We start from the raw sequence: 22,939 nt of genomic DNA on the forward strand, positions 1-22,939 counted from the left end.
CCCAGCTGTGAGACTTTCAGCATTAAGGGAAGTAGGATTGGGGAAGCTTCACTGTGCTGGTGTTTCTGCACAACTACATTGGCCAAGACTTGGGGGTCCCCCTTGCCTCCCACCCTCAGAACAGGTAGCTTTTTCCTGGGATGCTCTTAATTGGGCCATCCATAACCCAGCTTATTTCAACACATTGCCACTATTTTCAGAGTCTGTCCGATGGAGTTTTCAGGGTCTAGTTTGTTAGCTACAGCACATCAGTGGCAGCCTGATACAAACTGCATGAGTTCTACCAACCGTGGAAGATTGCCATATATTTTGGGGACATTTTGGTACTGTGTTTAATAATTGTTATTTTTGTACAGTATATGTTTGGATTGTATTAAATGCTTATTGTGGAGAGCTTTATTTGCATAATGTCATATGGTTACTTGCACTGCTGTTGTGATAGAAATTCGAAGCACTGCTATGAAACAGCACTTTTAAATGAAGTGATGCCAACGGGGGAGCTCCAGGAATCCAGTGATTTGGGAAGGATGCCATCTGGGATTCTTAAGAATGATGGAGAAAAAGGCTAGTGAAAAATAATAAAATCAACAGACAGAGCCCAATGCCATACCCACAACGTCTATTTCCTTTCCAGGCCAAAACAGGATTAGCTTATTTTTTCACTTTAGCCTCCTCTTTGCCCTGGTCAGTTCCTGGATGAGTTTTGAGTTTGGGCATGCGTACCAAAAGCAGCATGGGAATTGTTGTAGAAACATTCCTTGCTAAATGGCTCGTAATAACGAAGGCTGAAAAAAAATATGAAAAAGAAGAACCATGCTTCTGAGCTTTTGGATTCCATTTGAATCCAGAAGACTGCAGAGTACTGGTCTCATAGGCAAGCATGGCTCATTCATTGTTTCCATTTCAAAAAGGACACCAGCTAAGAGCTGCAGGTGACAGAGACTTTGCTTCTTAGGCACAAGAGACAATGGAGGATGAGTTCTGCAGCAGCAGCAAGAGTTCGCTATGCCACAGGGAGGAAGATTTTGTGAAAGCACTTAAGAAGAAATTAGTGACCTAGTTCCAAAGCAGGCGTGTGGTCACCAGCAGAGGAGGAAGGTAGGCCTAGGCAAGAACAACTCACTGGGGACATTCACAACAGCAAGAGTTTATTGAGGGCATGTGTGTTGTGACAGTTTTTATGGGCGCTCCTACATTAGCCAGAGCTCTTGGGAAACTTGTGCTTATGTTCTCTATGTGCAAGGGTTTAAAAGGAATTCTGTCCTTGTTTTTTGTTTTGTTTTTTAAAACAGAGACATATAGGCAATTAGGAGTACCTTAACAGGTCGATACTGCAGGAGATGAAGGAGGGGCTGCACATATTTAGTTTAGACTTGTCAACTCCCTCATGCAGAACAGATTCATTCTGTGTCGCAGCTATTAATAGAAATAGAAAAACCTCCCGTACCAGGAATTCGGAACCTTTCCTGATCTATGGGTTAGATGAAATCCCACCCCTACTTTCCATCCATTTAGCAGGTAGCAAACTGTGGGGAGGGTTGTCAACTTTTGGAGGGGGACTGGAAGAATTCAGGGAGGCATTTTTCCAATGGTTTCTCTCTTTTCTGCCCCTTTTCTTATTTAAAATCCCCTTGAGGCTTCAAACTGTATTTCTGCTGCCACACATGTACCGTATTTTTCGCCATATAGGACACACTTTTTCCCCTCCAAAAATGAAGGGGAAATGTGTGTGCATCCTATGGGGCGAATTCAGGCTTTCGCTGAAGCCTGGAGAGCGAGAAGGGTCAGTGCGCACTGACCCCTCTCCCTCTCCAGGCTTCAGGAAGCTCTCCGCAAGCCTTGGGAGCCTGGCACGACTTCCCGCCGCGCTCCCAAGGCTTGCGGACAGCAGTCTGCAGCCCGAAACCCGGGGAGCGCAGCGGGTCGCGCCCCGGGCTTCAGGCAGATATCTGCAAGCCTGGAGAGCCCGCCGGGCTCCCCAGGCTTGCGGATAGCAGCCTGTTCTGGGGGCTGGGGTCAGGGGAAGTTCGGGCTTCCTCCCACCCAGCCCGGCAAGCTCCGGGAGTGATGGCAAGGTTGCGCAACCTCGCCTTCACTCCCGGACCCCCAGCCCCGAGGCTAAAAATGAAGCCAGGCTTCTTTGCTCTTTGGGGCTCGGGGGGGGGGAATAATTTTTTTTCTTTATTCCCCCCCCCCCAAGATAAGTGCGACCTATGGGCCGGTGCGCCCTATAGGATGAAAAATACAGTAAGTAGCTGCAGCAACAAACAGGGCTGCTCTTAGAGACCACCAAAAAGCAACAGTTATTTTGCTGTGACCCGGAACAACGCTTTGTCATGATATAGCACTGTTCCAGGGGTAACCTGGAGAAAAAATAGGAGCTGCCAGTCATGGTCACGATCTCTCCCTCTCCCGCCCCACAGCTCCCTTGAAATGACACCATGCAAAGACGCAGCACAGTTTGAGAGGAGCTATAAGTTGCAGGAGGGGTGGGGCGTGTAACCTGGCCACCTGTTGAGGGATGCTACGAATAACAGTGCTTCAGCCACCCCACCTTCGGCAATAGCAAAAATACAGTCTATTATAGTAGGGTTATTCAGATACAAAAGTTGTTGAGCTTATAGCAATAGCCCCCTGCGCTCTCGAGCTTGAGCCAGGGTTGTCTGCGCCAGAGCCAGACCCTGAACAAGAGCCCCCCACACACACTTTTAAAAAAAACACACCCAAAATCCAGGGCATTTGCTTTAAAATGTAAAATTCCCCCCGGATGGGTATGTATGACCACCGGGAGTTCCCGGACATACTGCAACCCTATATTATAGTAGCTTTGGGGTAAAAAAAAGGGAGGGGGGAGATAAGTCACTGCCGCTCACTACCAGTTGTAAGTTTCATCACATAACCTTTCAGAAAGTCCTCCCCAAAATTCCACCCTCAATTTTGAGATACTCCCTGCCCCCCCAAATAAAACTGAACCAGAAATTTGAAGCTGAGCCCTAGTTTTTAAAACTCACGCAGGGAAGCAACCACTTTTTACCTTTTCTGGCATAAGATATGCTATAGCAAAGCAACACGTTTCCGTATCCTTTTCTATAGAGTTGTACCAGTGACATGAACACATATTAGATATTACCTGTGCCATGAAGTGTGATGTGCAAACCAACCCCACCACTCCCGATACCTGTGCTGTATTGTGTCTTCTAAAATTGCTACTAGTGTTCTTTATTTATTCTTATTTTAAACGCCTTGGATGCCCCCCAAATGTTGCCTGACTCTATCTCCCATCAGCCACAGTCAGCGTGGCCAGTGTGCTTTGGATGGCACTCATACCACACACACACACACCAGCTTTATGATATCACCATGGATTGTATCCCATCTCCAGAGCCAAACCACCCTTATACAATAATTTTTTAAACTAAGCTACAATGGCACCACAATAAAACAGGGGAAGTGTGATTAAGGAAGCAGCGTACCTGTCTGCCATCTTTCTGATTGCATGCCTCAATTGTGATCTGAGAGCCAGCGGAGAAAGAGGTGATTGAAAGACACTTGTCCTGCTGCCTGATTAAAGGGTCACTGAATATCCACTCCTTTGGAGGAAGAAGAAAAGAACACAGTTCAGTGATGGAAACACAATACCTCTTTCAGCCATCAAGTGCTCAGTGCATGTTGCTTTTGCTTGTAAGAAAAGGGCTGACTCAGACCTTTTCGTCACCTGAATTTCTCTATGCAATGGCCTTTGGGCATGCATGTACCTGTGATCGCAAGGACAAAGCATGGTGCGAACTAGCAGCAGGAGTCCACTTGCTGCTTCAGAGGTTACTGAACCTGCAGCAGCAGCAGCTTTCAGTATAGAGGGGAAACATAGCAGGAAAAAGGCAAGAAACACTGCATATGTGAAGGACACTCAGTTTTGGAAACAGAGACTGAAATCCTGATATAGTTTGGGAAAGATTGGGCACTCAAAGAATTCAGGGTTCAGAAAAGAGCTTTTGAGGTGTGCTTCAAAGGATACTAATTGGCTCTCCCTCTTGCTAGACAACAGCTTGTCCAAGAATTTCAACCTTGGACAACCTTTTCCCATGATTGGCAGAGGTGGTAGGCCAGCGTGTGCGGGGAAACACCTTTCAGCCTAAGGGCCACATCCCCTTATGGAAAACCTCCCAGAGGCATGACAATAGTGGGTGGGGCCAGAGGCACAGCTGAGCAGTGCACGAGATATGCCTCTTACCTTCCATACAGTAGCCTTACCTTACAACAATCCAAAAACCAGAGGGTTGTGGTTTTTTTACATACAGTCCATACAGTGGTACCTCGCAAGACAAATGCCTCGAAAGACGAAAAACTCGCAAAACGAAAGAGGTTTTCATTTTTTGAGTTGCTTCGCAAGACAGATTTCCCTATGGGCTTGCTTCGCAAGACGAAAATGTCTTGCAAGTTTGTTTCCTTTGTCTTGCAAGTTTGTTTCCTTTTTCTTAAAACCGTGCATTCACTTCGAGGAGCAACTCATTGCACGCGGTGTGGTAGCCTTTTTTGAGGTTTTTGAAGACTTTGGTGATTTTTGAAGCTTTTCCAAAGTCCGTGCTTCGCAAGACGAAAAAATCGCAAGACGAAAAAACTCGCGGAACGAATTAATTTCGTCTTGCGAGGCACCACTGTACACCTCTTTTCATCTGGACCAGCAGAAGGCAATATCACAGTGCAAGGACATATTCCATGCAAGAGCATGCAAGGAAGGGACAGAGTGGGACCAGTGAGAGGTGGGGCTTAGGGAGAGGCTGGGGGGGGGGCGCAAAGCCCGGGCTCCATCCCAAGAGTCTGATGGAGAGATAGGTAAGAACACATTCAACCCTTGGGCCTGAGGATCCCCCCCGACTTGCTTTTTCTAGAACAGGCCACAGTTTCTACTTATCTTCCCCAATAGGGAAAATTATCAGCCTTTTTTCTAAAACACAATTGTAGCTATTGTCTATGGTGGCAAAACATGCAATTTATCATTAGGGAGACAGCATAGACACCCACCAGTAACAAACACAGAGAAAGAGGGCAAGCCCACTTCATTGATTTACCCTCCCACCTATTAACCATCCTTCTCAACAGACAATTAACATTTGCCTTCTTCGCTGGGATAATTCCCAGGACAGAGATACAGTTCAATGAATTTCAGCAGTTTCAAACAATGACAAAATAGCACAGCAAGTCAAATCAAACAGCTTGTTGGACGCTGTCTGCAGGCTCCTTCCCACAGATGTGAGTGAGCCTTTGTTGGCATCCAGTATCCTACTGCGACCTTTTGCTGACTCAAGCTGCTTCCTTGCTATATGACAGCATCTGAATGAAGGGTTCCCGGTCGAGATGGTCAGCTGGAATAAATTCCTCAGAAGCCACTGAAGTTTAAAGGGTTTTTCAAAAAGCAAGATTCTGTAGCTACGTGTTATGTTTGTGGCTATTTACTATGTACTCCAATAGTTTGTTCTGTATTTTATTCTGTATTGTTCTCTTTCTGGGAAATAATTAAAAATATATTTTTTAAAAAGTGTAGAGGATTTTGCCACACATAGCATGAACCATTATGTTGCAGAGCTGTTCTATTATGAATGCCCATAATGAATTATAAAGAAAGCAGCTACTATTTCAAGCCAATTTTGAGAGCATTTGCAACTGATTCTCATTCAACACAGAGGGGATTTGCAACCTACTCCAGAATGAGCAAAGCCAATATTTATTCACAAAGAAATTCCCCCCTGGGTGGCTTACAAACAAAACAATACTAATACATCATAATCAGCAATAGAAAAATATAATTTTGTTGCAAAAGGGAGAGGAAACATGCCCCCTCCCGGAGATTTAAAACACCAATATAAAAAACCTGTGTGAACGAAAAGGTCTTAGGCTGTGTACTTTGGATCCAATGCACTCACAGCACTGCTTTGGGAAGCAATGTCCATACAATGTTAACCACAATCCACATTTATCTATAGGGGTGTCAAAACTTTTTTCAAAGAGGGCCAGATTTGATGAAGTGAAGGGCCATGGGGGCCGACCAAAGGGCCAAGCAAGGTTGTTGACCTTTTTTTAGTATTGAAATTGTTGAGCTTTTTATAGGATTTTACCCTTTACCCCTGAAAATAAACTGCCACAGGAGCCGGATTAAACCGACCAGAGGACTGGATTAGGCCCCCCAAATGGACTTTGGACATGCCAGCTAGAGGAATCCAATGTCGCTGCATTTTAAACTGGCAATGTGTGCACAGCCTTAAACAGGATTTAGAGCAGTAAATTCTTTACAACAATCTGCCGCCATAACTTCTAACTCCTACAACGTGCAGGATCTAATTCCGTGCCTTGCATTCTGTGGGATGCTCTCCCCAGGGAAGTTCGCCAGGGAAGTTCGCTATTGGGTTGTTGTTTTTATTTTGATTATATATATATTGTGATTTTTATGTTGATCTTTTCTGTGAACCGCCCTGAGACTTCCATGTATATGGCAGTATATAAATTCAAACAATAATATTAATATTAATATACATGTGCAACCACACCCAGGATCAACATACGTATATTCCCTGTGTGATAGTAGTGCCAGTAACTTTTACATACCAAACAGAACTGGTGAAAAGCTCAGGGGGGGATAAAGTGGGCATTATTCCCATATCCAACAAATCTGGTTGATTAGGAGCCACTAAATGCTATTTTACATGGTATCACTATTTATAGAGTTCCATATAGGAAAAAAGTTGTCTGTAGATTCTGACCATCACATCCATGGTAAACGTGTGGCCTCCCCATGCCTTGTACATGTAATGCAATACATGTGTCTGCTATCACCACAGCTGCAGATATTACGCATTGATTTCACTTTTTTTGTCCTTCATTGTAGTTCAGGAAAACTGTGTACTGTGTGAAACAGCCTCAAGACATGAAAGTTTTTTTTCCACAATACCATAGCTCCTAATGTCCTTTGAATAGCTGCCTCCTCCTCCTCTGTTGGACAGCTCCTGCATGTGGCAAGGGACTTCCTGTCTCTACATCTGAACTATGTCCTTAAGGCAATAGTAAAACAGAATAGTAATGGAATTGTAAGATAATAAGTGGATCTGGGTCATTCTTCACATTAGCTCTCCATTCTCTTCACTGCTCCCCCAATTCCAAACAATGCTATGTGCGCACTGTATCTCAACTGCTGCCCACACGATGCTGGAACTCTGAGGGCTGGTTTCTGTGAGTTATTCTGAATTTTCTCCCTGATCCTTCTCATCTGTTCTGGCTGTACACCCACAGGCTGTGCTGATTTTCAAGGGCCAAGGAAATGGCCAGAGGGGAGATGTCTGACTGAAAAAAAAAAGCTCATGCCAAGCAGCGCCTATTCAGAAGAAGAGCTTGGGCTACCAGGGTTGGCCCAAGATATTTTGGTACCTGAGGCGAACTACAGAAGGCCTACCCTGCCATAGAAGAAGGAGTGTGTTAAGTTGTGGGCGAACATATCAGACGACACAGTGATTCTTCCAAAGCAGCTCTTTATTTGTAAGCTAGAACAGAACTGAACTGAGGAGCTCAGTCAGCCTGCTTATATAGAGCTCCAGAACAATGTAACTGTTGCAACTTTCTAAAACTATCCAATCACTGAACATCACTTTCGATCCTTCATTTGCATACAAACTATCCAATCACTGAACGTCACTTTCGATCCTTCATTTGCATAACTATCTACAGTATCCCCCTGCTGGCCCAGGGTGAGAACTTCAGTACATAACAGGGTGAGTGAAGATCTCCATCAGGAATAAGGGTGCAGGGAGTGAAGTTCAACAATGGGAATAAGGGTGGGAGGCAGCTGCCGAGGAGGCAGCCTCCAGTCTCCAAGAAGCACACCACAGCTGTTACTGCAATCACAATAGCAGCAGTGGGTGATGCATTCCTTGGAGGCCGGATCTGCTGCCCCTGTGGATTGTGCTGCGTGGGGCAGTAGCCTTGTGAGCAACCCATTTTATGATGGTTTGCTGTGCAAGTACTTTATCAAGGGGGTCCACTCAAGTGTCTGGGGAGGACCTTTAGGGAAGGATGAATCCCAGTCAATTTTTTCTCTGCCTTCCAACAATCAATGTGGCTTGGAGGAAGAACTGAGGCAAGGCCTGATGGGGCCTAGCCCTATTGTCCACAAATTATCTACTGCCTCTGCCCAGCCAAGGGATCTACCAAAATCACCATGCTTCAAATGCACACATTTACCTTCCCCAGTAGGTAGTAGAAAAGCAGCAGAAAAGAATAAAGGGACCAACTTCTCACCTGAGTGGCCACAGGATTGTTCACTGTCCCTTTACAGCTTCCAACCCCTGCTAGAGAATTCCCTGCTGTATCCTGTCCCTGAGACTCCAAGCAATTTGCTCCTTGCTTGATGATGCCAGGAATCAGCTCCTTTTCTGGAACCCTGAGAGACAAAACAAAACCAGAACACAAATTGCCAAATTATCAATACCATCTCTATATTTGATGGTGATAATCCAGAAGAAAATAAAAATAAATCTTCCATATACATATGAGAATAGTATCACACGACACAGAAATGCTATCCCACCTCTGGAGTGAAACACAGCAATAAAAACAATATTGCAATCAACTGAAGTCACTGAGGGAATTCAAGAAGAACACCAATTGTGAGAATGATAATACCACGTTAAAGCAGGTATATATGTGAACCGTTTGTTTTTCTACATTTTCTACATTGTATACAATAAAGTCTGTTTTCTGCAAGATTAACTATGCCCCTTAACTAACCCACTCCTGCTCTTACTTCAGTAATTAAAGAAGTGAGGTGCATCTTACACCAAAGTTACCTCTGTGATACTAACTAGTTTGTACCAGTTAAGCAAGCAGACTTTTTGATCTTTTTCAAATTATGGCAAATTATTCATTTTAATTACAACAGATTATAACTTCTAAACATACTACAACATATACCGGTATATGTATTCTCATTTCTATTACTCCAACTGATGTACCACATAACTCCATTGTTCTCTGAGTGGGTTATATATTTTTGCCTTCTAGGATGCCTCATGAAAGAAGGCTACACCTTGCTTATGAGGTTCTGATGCTTCTGTCCTTTCACAGTAAATTAAGCTCGACCCAACTGTGCCTTCTACCGTTTCCCATAGCAACTTTTCAGAAAACCTGATCTTTACCACTGAATCAGAGCAAACATCAATCGTGTTTTCTACAGATTTATGTTTGCTCCAATTCAGGGCTAAGGAGCAGGTTTTCCCAGGAAAAGCAGCAGAGGAAACACAAAACCACTCGGAACCATGCCTAGAAACATGAGACAAGTGGAAAATCCCTTGGACTCATGCTTTCTGGGCACGAGACAAAACAGAAGTGTGGATGAGCTCCCAGTTGTCTAATCCCACCTCAAAAGTTCAAGCTGCCATAGTGAAGAGGCATTGGTTCAAACAGAGCCATGTCAGGCCCATGGGTGGGAGGTGCGGAGATACCTGTTCCAGAAAAGAACCTCCAATTTGTCATGCATCTTTCCAATGTGCTACAAGCATGTTTTACCTCTTGGGAAGGCACCTGCCACTTTCCTCCTTCCCACAATGTTAAATATACATCCTGCGGTTTTACTTGAGATTCAAAGGATGACTCACTTGAGCTCAGGGTAGACGTTCTCCAAGTACCACTGGAAGGATTTACAGTTCAGTTTCCTGCGCTGTTCCACCCGGTCCACAATACTGGAAGCAAAAGCAAATTGTTCCTATCTTCGTTGTGAATGTGGACAAAAGAGATTCTCATAACACAGGCAGAACACAAGCAAAGATTACAAAATGCCCAAATGTGTGAAGTGCAGCCACATGCTACTCAAACAATACAATGACACATTTTCACAACACCTATGCTAACAAGTCCTAACAGAGGTGCTTTTGTAATTTCTATTTTAAGCTTAGCGCAGGGGGCGGGGAGGAATCTCAGGCTGATGGGCCAATTCAGACCTCTTCTGCCTGTCTCTTCCTCCTTTCCCAAGGCATCTATTAATGTAGTCCCACTCCTCTGTTCATCTTGAACCCTTTTGGGCTGCATGGGCCGGATATGGGTGTATCCTACGGCTCACTGTGAGAAACTGAAGTAGCATGGGAGTGTTTATTCTGCTCCCAGTAACATCTTTCTCCTTGCTTTGCCTCGGATCCAGTTATGTATGGGTAAAGAGAAAGGTAATATACAGTAACAGACCACAGGGTGGGGGCAGCGCTGGTTACCTAATCTCCCGGCAGCAAAGTCTCCATAGCCTCTACTGCGAGGGGCAAGGCGGTGGGGAGGTTGGCACCAGCTAAGCCAATAAGGTTCCACAGCAAACAACCACTTCACCGTCTTGCCTACTCTCACTGCCAGGAGGTCAGGTAAACGCCGTCACCTCAGCCCGGGGTCTGTTTATGGTGATATAAAAAGTAAAGTCACAATGGATCTCTTAGCTGCCGAACAAAACTCATTTGCTCAGGCTTCACAAACTGAAAAGCAGACATACATACCAGCAAATCATATGCTGGTGCAGTCACTGGTGTTGCCCTTCTCTCAAGACGTCCTTCCTTTTTACGTTTTACAAGTGTGATGCATTAATTTGTCGACTTAATTTTTTTTTTAAAAAAACCTAACCTGTAACGGTATTTTAAAATGCATAACTGTTCTGAGGATTTTGCATATGAGAGATTTCTTAGGAACATGATGGGTGACAGCCAATCAGTGTCATATATAGCAGGTTTCAGCTATGAATCTGCAAAACATTTTTTTTAAAACAAAAAAAAAATCCCCATAGCAAAACACCTTGCCTGAATCCCTGGCAAAGTGCTGCCTTGTCAGGTTATGCCTAGAAATGTGCTAAGAAGAGCCCATTTTGATCAGACCAACTAAAGGCCTAGTATCTAGTACAGCATCCTATCATGGCCAACCAGATGCCGAAGCCCACAAGAAATAGCTTTCTCCTAGAAATGGGTATTGAGAGGCACAGTAACCCTGATCCCAGAGGCAGGATATAACCATCATGTTCATTACTGGTCACTGTTGATAGGCTAAAGCTCCAAAAGTTGCCTAACCCCCTTTAAAGTCATCTAGTTCAAGCCATTTCGATTATACTGAGCCACTACCACAGAGTGCCGGAGATGAACTTATGTTTAAATATAAAACCAATCAATACAAGAATGTGTTACTCAGCTGTTCGAATCATGTTTCCAGGGGCATGTTAGTTATGGGAGAGTGCCTATGCTGTCAGCTCTCCCTAAGAGTAGCTTATAAGAGCTATCTGACACGAATACCCATTTGCCTGGTTTGGGATGCTTACCTTCCAAATGACTTTCCAATGGCAGATGGCCTGGCCTCATAGTAATACTGCTTGTATTCATCCATCCATACTTCTGCTGTACGTTTGGTATTTCTGCAGATGGGAAAGGTGAACCACGGTTATTTACTGTACCACTTGTCACAACATGAAATTAAGTCACCCTTATGGAAACTTCAACCCTCCCAAATTCTCATTGCCAGCAAATTTGGAAGCACAGGGATGTCATCACTAGACTTGTACATTTTCCCCAAAACAGGAACCAATTGATGGGTGGTGGTGTTTGCACCCCATCTCTGAGCTTGCAAGACCACAACTGATTCATCCATCCCAACGGCTGCATCAACATAAAACAGCTATTCAACTGTTATTTTCTCTAAGGTTATTTACCGTATATCCCACAGAACCTTGGATATGCAGGGAAGAATTCAACATAGTTACTAAGCTTGCCTGATGGAATGACTGGCCTTCTCCTTCCCCTACATGCTATTGTGGGGGTTCTCCAGAACCTACCCCACAGCCAATTTGGGGGAGCATGCATGGAAAAGAGGGGGGGGGGTGTTCAGATGGAACAACACCAGCACATTCCTGTGAGAAAATCCCTGTAAAGAGAAACCCTGTACACTGGTTTCCCACCATGGCAGCTAACAAAATTCTATGGCAGCCACTCAGTTGCCCTTCCTGGGTTGTATCCAGTGGTGTTTGCGTGTGAGTGGGACAGAGTTCTGCTTGCACAATGGGACTTCTCCATCCTTTCCTCTCCTTTTCAGCTCTCTGCTCTGGAAGATTGACAGCACAAGGGACTGCAGAGGAAGGGGAAGTCCTATTGTGCAAGCAGAACTTTGTTCACATGATGTTGGATTCAACCCATTGCCTCCACTCAGAGCTGCTGCCACTCTGTGGCACATGTGGAAGATCCAGACGCCTCTTAACCCTCCTGCATACTTAGGGTCATAACAGGTGCAAAATATGTAAGAGGGTTGAGACATCTGGATCTTCCACATATGCCACAAAGCAGCTATGAGTGGAGGGTAATTGAACAGGGATTCACTGGCTGCCGTGCGGGGGTAGAAAAACTTGTGTTGCTGGTGAAGAGAAGAGGAAAACCGGGGCTGCTGTTTTTGGCAGGAGCCGCATGTTTTCCATAATGTCTAATTCTGGCCAAAACATATCAGCGGTTTGCGAGAACCCACACAGAAATTAACACTGGGTTACTATAGACCACAAGTATTGAGCCTGTGCAGCTGTATTCCTGCATGATAAACAGTCACCCTTAATTTAAAAATCATATTTTTACATTAAATAGGGGCTCACTGTCAAATATACTTCAATGGTTTTTATAAACTGCTATTTAATTAGGGTATAGCTCACACACTACTCTGCATTAGTATAGTGGTTTTTTCCAAGTATATAAAGTATATACCCAATGTATATACTTATTTTATTGAGGGTGAAAGAGGAGAGTGCAAAATATGGTCTGAAGCTCAACATCAAAAAAACGAAGATCATGGCTACTGGTCCCATCACCTCCTGGCAAATAGAAGGGGAAGAAATGGAGGCAGTGAGAGATTTTACTTTCTTGGGCTCCATGATCACTGCAGATGGTGACAGCAGCCACGAAATTAAAAGACGCCTGCTTCTTGGGAGAAGGGCAATGACAGGCCTAGACACCATCTTGAGAAGTAGAGACATCACCTTGCCAACAAAGGTCCGTATAGTTAAAGCTATGGTTTTCCCAGTAGTGATGTATGGAAGTGAGAGCTGGACCATAAAGAAGGCTGATCGCCGAAGAATTGATGCTTTTGAATTATGGTGCTGGAGGAGACTCTTGAGAGTCCCATGGACTGCAAGAAGATCAAACCTCTCCATTCTGAAGGAAATCAGCCCTGAGTGCTCACTGGAAGGACAGATTGTGAAGCTGAGGCTCCATTACTTTGGCCACCTCATGAGAAGAGAAGACTCCCTGGAGAAGACCCTGATGTTGGGAAAGATGGAGGGCACAAGGAGAAGGGGGCGACAGAGGACGAGATGGTTGGATAGTGTTTTCGAGGTTACCAGCATGAGTCTGACCAAGCTGCGGGGGGCAGTAGAGGACAGGAGTGCCTGGCGTTCTCTGGTCCATGGAGTCACGAAGAGTCGGACACGACTAAACGACTAAACAACAACAACCCAATGTATATAGAGGATTTAAAATACTACCGTATTTTTCGCTCTATAACACGCACCTGACCATAACACGCACATAGTTTTTAGAGGAGGAAAACAAGAAAAAAATATTCTAAACGAAACAGTGGATGTATGATTTTTGTGGTTCATGCTGTGGCCACAGACATGTGATCTGACGGTGAGTTTGGGGTAGCCCAATGCAAAAATCCTGAGGATCCATGTGGATCCATGCTTTGTAACCACGTTTTTGCGCCATTGCGGCCCCATGAAACAGTGGGTGCGTGTGCTTTTTGGTGCAGGCTGTAGCCATGGACATGCTATGTGATCTGATGGTGAATTTGGGGTGACCTAGTGCAAAAATCCTGAGGATCCGTGTGGATCCGTGCTTTGTAACCACGTTTTAAGTGGGGAGGGAAGGAAAAGAACTCAAGGGACAAGGAGCACGCGTGGGGTGGGTGGAAAAGGATGCTGCTAATAATGCAGGAGAGGCTCCTCTCCGGCTTTGCTCCTTTAGAACAAGCAGGCTCTGCGTCTCTCCCTCCTCCCTGGCAAGGAAACCATGACAGTAACCACTCTGAGACAAATCAAGAAAAATTGCGACCAAGACTCTCCCCCAACAAGCGCAGTGAGGTCAAAACACACGCACACGCTGAGAGAGAACTGGCCCTAAAGTCGCGGGGCGCTGGAAGTCGCAGGGGCGCTGGGGGAGTGAACGGGAAGCAGGAGGAGGAGAAGGAGCCCTCTCTCTCACACACACAGACACACAGAGTGTCAATTCTAAAGTCGGAGGCAGAGGGCAGGGAGAGTGAACGGGAAGCAGGAGGAGGAGAAGGAGCCCTCTCTCTCACACACACAGACACACAGAGTGTCAATTCTAAAGTCGGAGGCAGAGGGCAGGGAGGGAGAGGGCAGGGAGAGTGAACAGGAAGCAGGAGGAGGAGAAGGAGCCCTCTCTCTCACACACACAGACACACAGAGTGTCAATTCTAAAGTCGGAGGCAGAGGGCAGGGAGAGTGAATGGGAAGCAGGAGGAGGAGAAGGAGCCCTCTCTCACACACACACAGACACACAGAGTGTCAATTCTAAAGTCGGAGGCAGAGGGCAGGGAGAGTGAACGGGAAGCAGGAGGAGGAGAAGGAGCCCTCTCTCTCACACACACAGACACACAGAGTGTTAATTCTAAAGTCGGAGGGAGAGCGCAGGGGCGCAGGGAGAGTGAACGGGAAGCAGCAGGAGGAGAACGATAGCTCAAGCACACACACACACAGTGGCTAATCCAAAATCAGACAGCAAAAAACTGCAGGCAGGGACAGAGAGCACGGGGTTGTTTTAAAGCTCTGCTTCTCTCCCTCCTCCCGGCTAGGTTGGCTGAAAAGCTTTGCTGCTACTTAGCAGCTCAGTGAGGAGGAGAGAGGAACATAGAGGACGGGGTTGTTTTAAAGCAGCCAAGCCCGCTCTGCTTCTCTCCCTCCTCCCCAGCTCGGCTCGCTGACAGGAGCCGCTTACACCCGCTTTGCTGTTTCAAAGCAAGCCATGGACTGCTCACAACTGCAGCAGATTCCCCCGCCATCTGTAGGCATTCGCTCCATAACACGCACAGACATTTCCCCTTACTTTCTAGGAGGAAAAATCTGCGTGTTATGGAGCGAAATTTACGGTATTTCCAGAGTATTAGAGAAGTGTTTGCTATAAATACAAATAAACAAAAACAGCAGGAAACGAGATAGATTTAGCCGGGAATATCCAAGCAGCTTTCATGAATTCCATTTGGGTTCATACTCAAGTCCCTGAGTGAAGGAAGGAAACTGGCAAATACCTCAAGAAGTTGGCCCCAGTGTCCTTTCTTTCCTTCAGGCAAACACTATATCCTAGTTGGGCCTAAATGCACTCTGCCACCCTCCTGTTTCCTGAACTGGGATCAAGGAGTCACCCATTCCTACTTGATATAGGTCAGTGCATTTCCCTCAGGGAAGTCATACGGATGGCGCTTCCTGAAAACGTGGCCTACTCGGCTGCAGGGAACGATCTCCAAGCTGCCTCCACACATCCAGACGCGGAAAGAAAGCTCTAGAAAAGATCCAAGACAGCAGAAAAATAAGGTGAGAGAAGAAATGTGAAGGTTTTATGCCTTATTTTTCACTCCCATCTCACCTTGTACATGACTAATACAATGAGAAACCACAAAGGCAAGAATGGGTAAAGTGAAAGAGGATTTCTTAAAGCAGAGATGATGCTTCTTGCTGAGGGGGGAAATAAATGCATTTCCAACTGATTTCCCCTCCCTGGTCCCTCTGATCAGGATAGTGATGAGCTTCCTGGCCTTCTCAGGTGGAGTCTTGGGATCCCTCCAGACATCATTTCAATTACACATTCAAGATTATTTTGTGTTTATGATACTATCAAAGTGATCACACGTGATTCCATGTTCAATACTGTTTGCGACTGCAAAAGGTTTGGGATGGTCACACTGCTTCATTTCCAATCAGTGCACATCTGGTAACTTCTTGCTGAAATCCTGTAACTTTATATCCCACAGATATTCTAGTGTATTTTTTATCCCACTTCTGTTGTCCCGTAGTCCCTCTGGACAGCAGTAATGTGGCAGCATTGGGGAAGCATTGCAGACCAAACTAAAGCAGAACAAATCTACCACTAATGCACTATTATTGTGTCAAGAACATGTTGTAGAAAACACCCACAATAAAACACCAGTCAGGAGGGGCCTTTCTGTAAGCTATCAATGTGTATGGCATTATTTTGTAACAGTGAGCAATTAAGATTATAACAGACTTGTCCACCAGAGTAAGATTCTCTTGATATAAATGAGCAGAGATCTATTCATGCAATGGTACTTTGCCTTCTTCTCCCCTCCCCCAGCAGCCTCCTGTGCTTCCCCCCAAATCTACTTTTGAGGGGGGTCCCCCAACCCGCCAGAGCTTATGGGAGCATGTAGGAAGCTGCAAGGGGGAGGAAAGGAAGGAGAAGTCATGCTGCATGAGACAAACTTTGTTCTGCTTTTACACAGACCCTGTTGGATACATTCCAGAGTGTCTAAAGGGAAAGACAGTACATATTAGAGAAGATTGTTAGAGTAAGATGAAAGGAATCAATTTCAAGGGCTGAATCGGTGTGAGAGTACAAAGCGAGGGACAGGAAATGGAAGACGAATGCATGATCTTAAGGGCACTGGTGAAAAATAGGCATTGGAAAACATTGTGGTGTTCCAAGCAACATGTTTCACATTTGAGATTAAAGAGATGCCAAAAGATTATGGGCATTCTAGAAAAACGTGTAATTCTCTTTAATCACTGCTTAGGGGGATGTCTGCTCTGGTCAATGTTTGTGCTTTTTAAAATATCTGGACCACTAGTGCTTGTGTAGGTCCACACGTATTATGGGAATCAACACTGGAACTGCAAAAACCTGGAAGCATAATGGGCCAAAGAGCCTGTTTGAAACCTTCCCTTTTCTTAAAATTGGAGTTGTCTCTCTTTATTGCACAACCTTTCAGTAAAACCCCAAACCCACTATTGATTCACTTGCTAAGCAACTCAGTTTCCTACGGCAGAGTCTGACCCTGTTTATTTAAACAGATATATTCTGACCCATCCCCCTTTGCTTCTAGACGTTTCGCTGCCCTGAAGTAAAATTCACTTTTATTTCTTTGTTAATAGCATCAGAGGACCACCAGGGCTTTGATGTTCAAAAGCTCATTTGAATCACTGAAGAGAGGTGACCTTGCAAAAGCTTATGGATCCTTCCTCCTGCGTTTAATATCTGCCACTCTGGTCAAGCTCCCTATTTGAATATTTATTTGGAGGCACAAAGAAAACACCAGGGAAGGGGCTGCCAAATCAATCACAAAGGAGGGGAGGGGTTGTACAGTCACTAGAAAGGGCTTTCATGGATATTTCATATTATGGATTGTCTCTGGTATGTTCTTTTGTCTGGCCACTGAAGGTCAATACGTGATGGTGAAGACCAATGGCAGCTACTGCAACAGGTGGTGTAGGAAAAGCAGATTAATCACCAGCCCCAACTGATATGGATCCTGGCCTTCACCCCAAGCCTCTAGTTCCTACCAGGGCCCACTATCTATGGAAGTTTGGTGGGTGGCCCTTGCATGGAACTCCTGGGAGAGCTGGATCTGGCCAGCATGTTGCAGGGTTTTTTTTGAAAGAGGGTGAAGACCTTTCTCACCACCCTTTTATGGTAATCTGGTTTTAATGAGCTGAGTTGGGAAACATTTATTTGCATCTTTCTTCCATCATTACTGATTTTGTGCTGTTTAATTAGGATTTAATTATGGTTTTTATTGTGTTTGAATTGGATTATTTCTATAAGCTGCTTTGGGAGCGTGCTGGCTGAAGCATGGGATAGGAATAAATAAAACAGACCTGTGGCCAATATCTTAACTCCATTTCCCCTCAATCTGGAACACTAGAGCACTCTGAAAGCCTGTTCGTTTTCCAACTGTTCATTTTCCAACTCTGACCCATTTCCTTCTCCGAGCTCCTAGCTGCCACCACCCTCCAGCATCATGGTTGAATCCTTAGCAGTTTTGTACTAATCTAACTAACAGTATCTATGACATTTCCTGTTTCTGGACCCCTTTCAAGATCCCAGTACATTTCTGAGCACAATTCAAAGTGTTGGCATTGACCTTTAAAGCCCTAAATGGCCTTGGCCCAGTATACCGGAAGGAGCGTCTCCACCCCTGTCGTTCAGCCTAGACACTGAGGTCCAGCGCCGAGGGCCTTCTGGCGGTTCCCTCACTGTGAGAAGTGAGGTTACAGGGAACCAGGCAGAAGGCTTTCTCAGTGGTGCCACTTGTCCTGTGGAATGTTGTCCCCATCTGATGTCAAGGAAATAAACAACTACCAGACTTTTAGAAGACATCTGAAGGCAGCCCTGTTTAGGTAAGTTTTTAATGTTTGATGTTTTATTGTATTTTTAATATTTTGTTGGAAGCCGCCCAGAGTGGCTGGGGAAACCCAGCCAGATGGGCGGGGTACAAATAATAAATTGTTGTTGTTGTTATTGTTATTATCATCTTTGAACACATATGCATGCAAACCAGTAATAAAGATCTCACAAAAAAGTTGTCTAAGAATCTGTAGAATGAGACTGACATATACATAGATCTGTAGAGCAGATGCTCTGGTGGCTGGAAACAGATTCTATCAGTCTGCAAGTAGTTCCTGGATAAGGGTGAAAGCCACAATCTATGATGCTCCCAACCAGAAGGAAACGTTGTATGACAGGTGACCTGGGAAGAACTGAAGAGAGTAGACAACAAAAGTAGAAGTTATGGCATCAACTCACCAAAGTTCTCTCCTCCCCAGATGTCCATCTGAGTGTCATATTTTCCAAGATGGTTAAACCAAGATTTATCTATCACAAAGATGCCTCCTGCTATGACAGGTGTTCTAGGGGAAATGAGGGCAAGAAAGGATTTACACAAAATATCAGTAAAATATATTTAAATGCAACAGAAACATACTGCATATATACAGCAACATGTTCCATCTGAAGTCATTTAGAAAGAAAAACCATTAGACTCCAGAATTTTCCATAATGAAGTCTGCTGGTGCAGACTTAATTAGAGTAAAACCTTAACTGTAGTTAAGAGATTAGAAGCAAGTGCAAGATCACTCATGTTCTCTCCCCCCAGATGTATGTACATACACACAATCACACACACAGCCCTTAACTGCAGTTACATTGGCAGCAATTATAACCTGGTTTCTGCATAACCAGAGTATGGTATTGTTTAAGAACTAAGCAAGTAAGCCAAGCAGAAGACCCTGAAGCAAAATGCAAGTTGACTGATTTTCTACCCCCATGCCAGAGGCATACCTAAAGATTCAGCTGGCAGTGCAACCAGGCACCTCCTTTGTCCCCAACTGAACCATCTAATCCCAGTTGGGAAGATAGGGAAAGGCAAGTAAATCCTGCCATATTAATAATAACAACAATAATAATAATAATAATTAGTAATACATTTATATCCCACCTTTGTTCCAAGGAACTCAAGGCAGCACTCATGTTTCTCCCCCTCTGCATTTTAACTTCACAACAACCCTGTGAGGTAGGTTAGGCTGAGAGACAGTGATCATCCAATGGGTTTCCTCATGGAGGAAAGGGCTATCGAAGGCTAACAGCCATCATAGCTATGCCCTGCCTCTACAGCTGAAGGAAATAATGCTTCTGAACACCAGTTACTGGAAACCACAGGAAAAGAGAGTGTGCTCTCCTGCTTGAATCCCGCTTGCAGGTTTCCCACAGGCATCTGGTTGGCCTCTGTGAGAAGAGGATGCTGGACTAGATGGGCCCTTGGTCTGATCCAGCAGGCTCTTCTATTGTTCTCATGCTCTTAAGAGTTTCATGGCTGAGTGGGGATTTGAAGCCCAGTCTCCTAGGTTCAACACCCTAACCACTACACTGAACCACAGCACTAAAGTCAGGCAGAAGAATGTACAGACCTTGTGATTGTCCCAATCAGCCATGTGGACCAGCAGACACTAGAACAAGCTTAATCATCCTGGTTGATTAAGACTAGAGGAGTTGGGGGTACTGTACTAGAGATCCAACACCCACAAATTCAGGCAGTGTGGACACCCATATGAGTGCAAATCAGCTGACTATGCTTCAACCCACCTATCTTCCTTCTTTTAATTTGCCTTGATTTGGTGGTCCTTATCTGCATTATATGGGACGCGGGTGGCGCTGTGGGTTAAACCACAGAGCCTAGGACTTGCTGATCAGAAGGTTGGCGGTTCGAATCCCTGCAACGGGGTGAGCTCCCGTTGCTCGGTCCCTGCTCCTCCCAACCTAGCAGTTCGAAAGCACGTCAAAGTGCAAGTAGATAAATAGGTACCGCTCCGGCGGGAAGGTAAACGGCATTTCCGTGCACTGCTCTGGTTCGCCAGAAGCGGCTTAGTCATGCTGGCCTCATGACCCGGAAGCTGTACGCCGGCTCCCTCGGCCAGTAAAGCGAGATGAGCGCCACAACCCCAGAGTTGGCCACGACTGGACCTAATGGTCAGGGGTCCCTTTACCTTTACCTATCTGCATTATAGTATGTGTGGAGAGAGAATGTGTGTATATATATCAGAATTAATCAGGCAGTGAATATATAGGTCACCACCACAGAATGTGCAAATGGTTTTGTTGAAACCTTGAGGGAAAAGGATGGCCTTGTCTTGGCCGCAGTAGGCCCTATTCTGGTCACGCGCCCGCTTGGAAAAGTTCATTGTTCCTGCTAGACAATGGTAACAATTTCTAAAATGAGGGCCATGACATTTCCCCTGCCTCAGAAAGGAGATGGCCGCATATATTCATAACAGCCTGAAAAACCAATATACTATGCACTGCATATTATAGCAGTGCAGGCCACTCAAGCCAACAGATTGAGTTGCAAGTATTTGTCAGGAATATTAAAACTCTTCAGGGAACAATAGATATTGATTAACTGCAGCTCTTAAATGAACCACACATGACCTCTGAACACTTCCCGTGGTAACATCAACAAATGGAACAGCTTCTCATATCAGACAAAAAGATGAAGTTGTGAGCAAAAGATCTTACCTGATGGACTCAGTAGGATCTGTTCTGGACAATTTTTGCTCAATGGGGATTTGCTCCCACTTAAAGTGAAGGCTCCAGTCAAACCCTAAAATGCGGAACAGAGTAGAACATGTTTGCAGTTTCTCAAATACAGAGGAAAACCAGAAACTAACAAGGGTTTCTGGGAAATGTGAAAATAGGCTTCAAGTCTCCATTTAGGATACATTGGGAAGAAGCTTGGAACACAGCAACACATACCGCTTAGCAATAATTAGATGGTGTTGACACTGCTTATTCGCACATGATCTCAGGGCAGCAAGAGACAAGCAGACTTGTGTTAGCCAGGCCTCGAGGTATCCCTATAGATGCGCCCTGTTCCTCAGCGGTATTTATCTGAGCTCAATTGCATTCCAAATCTTCCAATGTGTGTTCCCAGAGAGAAATGCAATAATTAGTGCTTCAGCCTTCCACTCAGACTGTCCTATGCCTCATTGGCCGCCAAAGTTATGAGACGTTAATCAGCACTCTCAGTGGGATGACATGTATTTCCGGGAACAAAGTCTCTCTGTTCGCTGTAATTGGCTTTTCCCCATGCGCATCACATAAAATGCTGCCTAATTTACCATTTTTGCAAATTGGGTAGATCCTGTGGGAAGGAAGGTGAATGGCAGGAGCTGTATGCAAGTGGGCTCTGCAAAACTGAGAGGGAGGGGAAGTTGAGACCTGCACTTGAGTAGAAGCAGTGTTTCCCCAACACTTGGAGAAAAGGTGGTGGATGTGTAGATGCCCCCCCCCCCCACCAAGAGAACAGAGTGGAGCAGCTGGACTTCTTTGCATTTGGGTTCCAAATGCAATGAAATAAAAGGAAATTCTGGGGGCTTATCAAATATAAGGCTTCCCCATATTAATCACTTAGTATGCTGGTCATCTGTATTAGTAATCTGTGGCAGATGGCACTGAATGGGGAAAGACATTTGTGCTTTCCAAAGCAGATTCCTCTCCTTATTCAAGGAAATCTTTGCTTTCCTCTTCCTTTGTTTTTATGTAATTTTTATCTATATATTTTACTACTCTTTTTTTAAACGCAGGATCTTCTCTCCCCACCCCCCCAGTCAACCCCCAACAAACATGCATAGATCAGCTGAGGAGGAGGAAGGTGCGCATACCGCATTTTCTAAATTAATGTCTGGTTCTCTCTTTCCCTTCCATGTGTGTATGTGCTAGGAATGTGTGTTAAGGGGGTTGTGTGTTTGTGTATGCTTGACCATACCCACTGTTGGAATATGGCCTCTGAGAGCTCTTCATCCAATAAACCCAGCTCTTGGGCTGAAGCAGCTTCTCTAAGACATCACAGGCTTTCCCTCCTCTAAGAATCCCTTGCCGGTCCATGTATTGCCTTCTCGATTAACCTACAACCGTCTCTAGGCACACCAGCCTTTTCCCTTGACACCACAAATGGGCCTTTCCTGCAATAAAACTGCCTGGCAGCAGCAGAAGAAAAATATCTCCTCAATTTGCACCTCTCTTTCCCAGTTTCTTGCCTTGGCAAGCATCAATGCCATCACCTGCCTATGGGAGGGGTTGCACCACATGCCCCTTGACAGCTCCTGATTCATGACATTCCCTCCACCTGTCAATCTCCCCCACTCCTGGCGGCACAGGATGAAGGCACATCTGTGAAGACCTAGGCCAATTGCATGTACGCCTTTTTTGAAACTTAGCCTATAGCCCGCACCGTTGTGTAGAACATAGCCTATTTTGTTTGATTTTGTACCCTGCTTTCTTGATTTCTATCCTTTCCCTCGGAGCCTGATAAAGCCTTCTCTGCTAGAGTATGTAGTTTGGCTGCCTTCTTCTGCTAAATGGGAGAAAGCAGGGAAAGGGCT

General features: G+C 45.1%; 1 protein-coding gene across 2 annotated transcripts in view; it reads right to left on the reverse strand.

The window, feature by feature from the left end:
* Positions 1 to 22,939, reverse strand: part of GALNT16 (polypeptide N-acetylgalactosaminyltransferase 16) — a 144,847-nt gene that overhangs the window by 10,854 nt on the left and 111,054 nt on the right. Inside the window, exons 8-14 of one of the 2 annotated variants that reach the window (XM_079990186.1) lie at positions 21,075 to 21,159; positions 18,810 to 18,913; positions 15,425 to 15,551; positions 11,321 to 11,413; positions 9,639 to 9,722; positions 8,284 to 8,425; positions 3,474 to 3,590 (exon numbers count right to left, since the gene is read on the reverse strand). In XM_079990186.1, the coding sequence (XP_079846312.1) occupies positions 3,474 to 3,590; positions 8,284 to 8,425; positions 9,639 to 9,722; positions 11,321 to 11,413; positions 15,425 to 15,551; positions 18,810 to 18,913; positions 21,075 to 21,159 (752 nt within the window). Of the gene's footprint in view, positions 1 to 3,473; positions 3,591 to 6,396; positions 7,044 to 8,283; positions 8,426 to 9,638; positions 9,723 to 11,320; positions 11,414 to 15,424; positions 15,552 to 18,809; positions 18,914 to 21,074; positions 21,160 to 22,939 lie in introns of those variants that run through there. The other variant, XM_079990187.1, reaches the window with a different exon arrangement.

This window comes from Podarcis cretensis, assembly GCF_951804945.1.
Source record: "Podarcis cretensis genome assembly, chromosome: 1".
Classification (NCBI taxonomy): domain Eukaryota; kingdom Metazoa; phylum Chordata; class Lepidosauria; order Squamata; family Lacertidae; genus Podarcis; species Podarcis cretensis.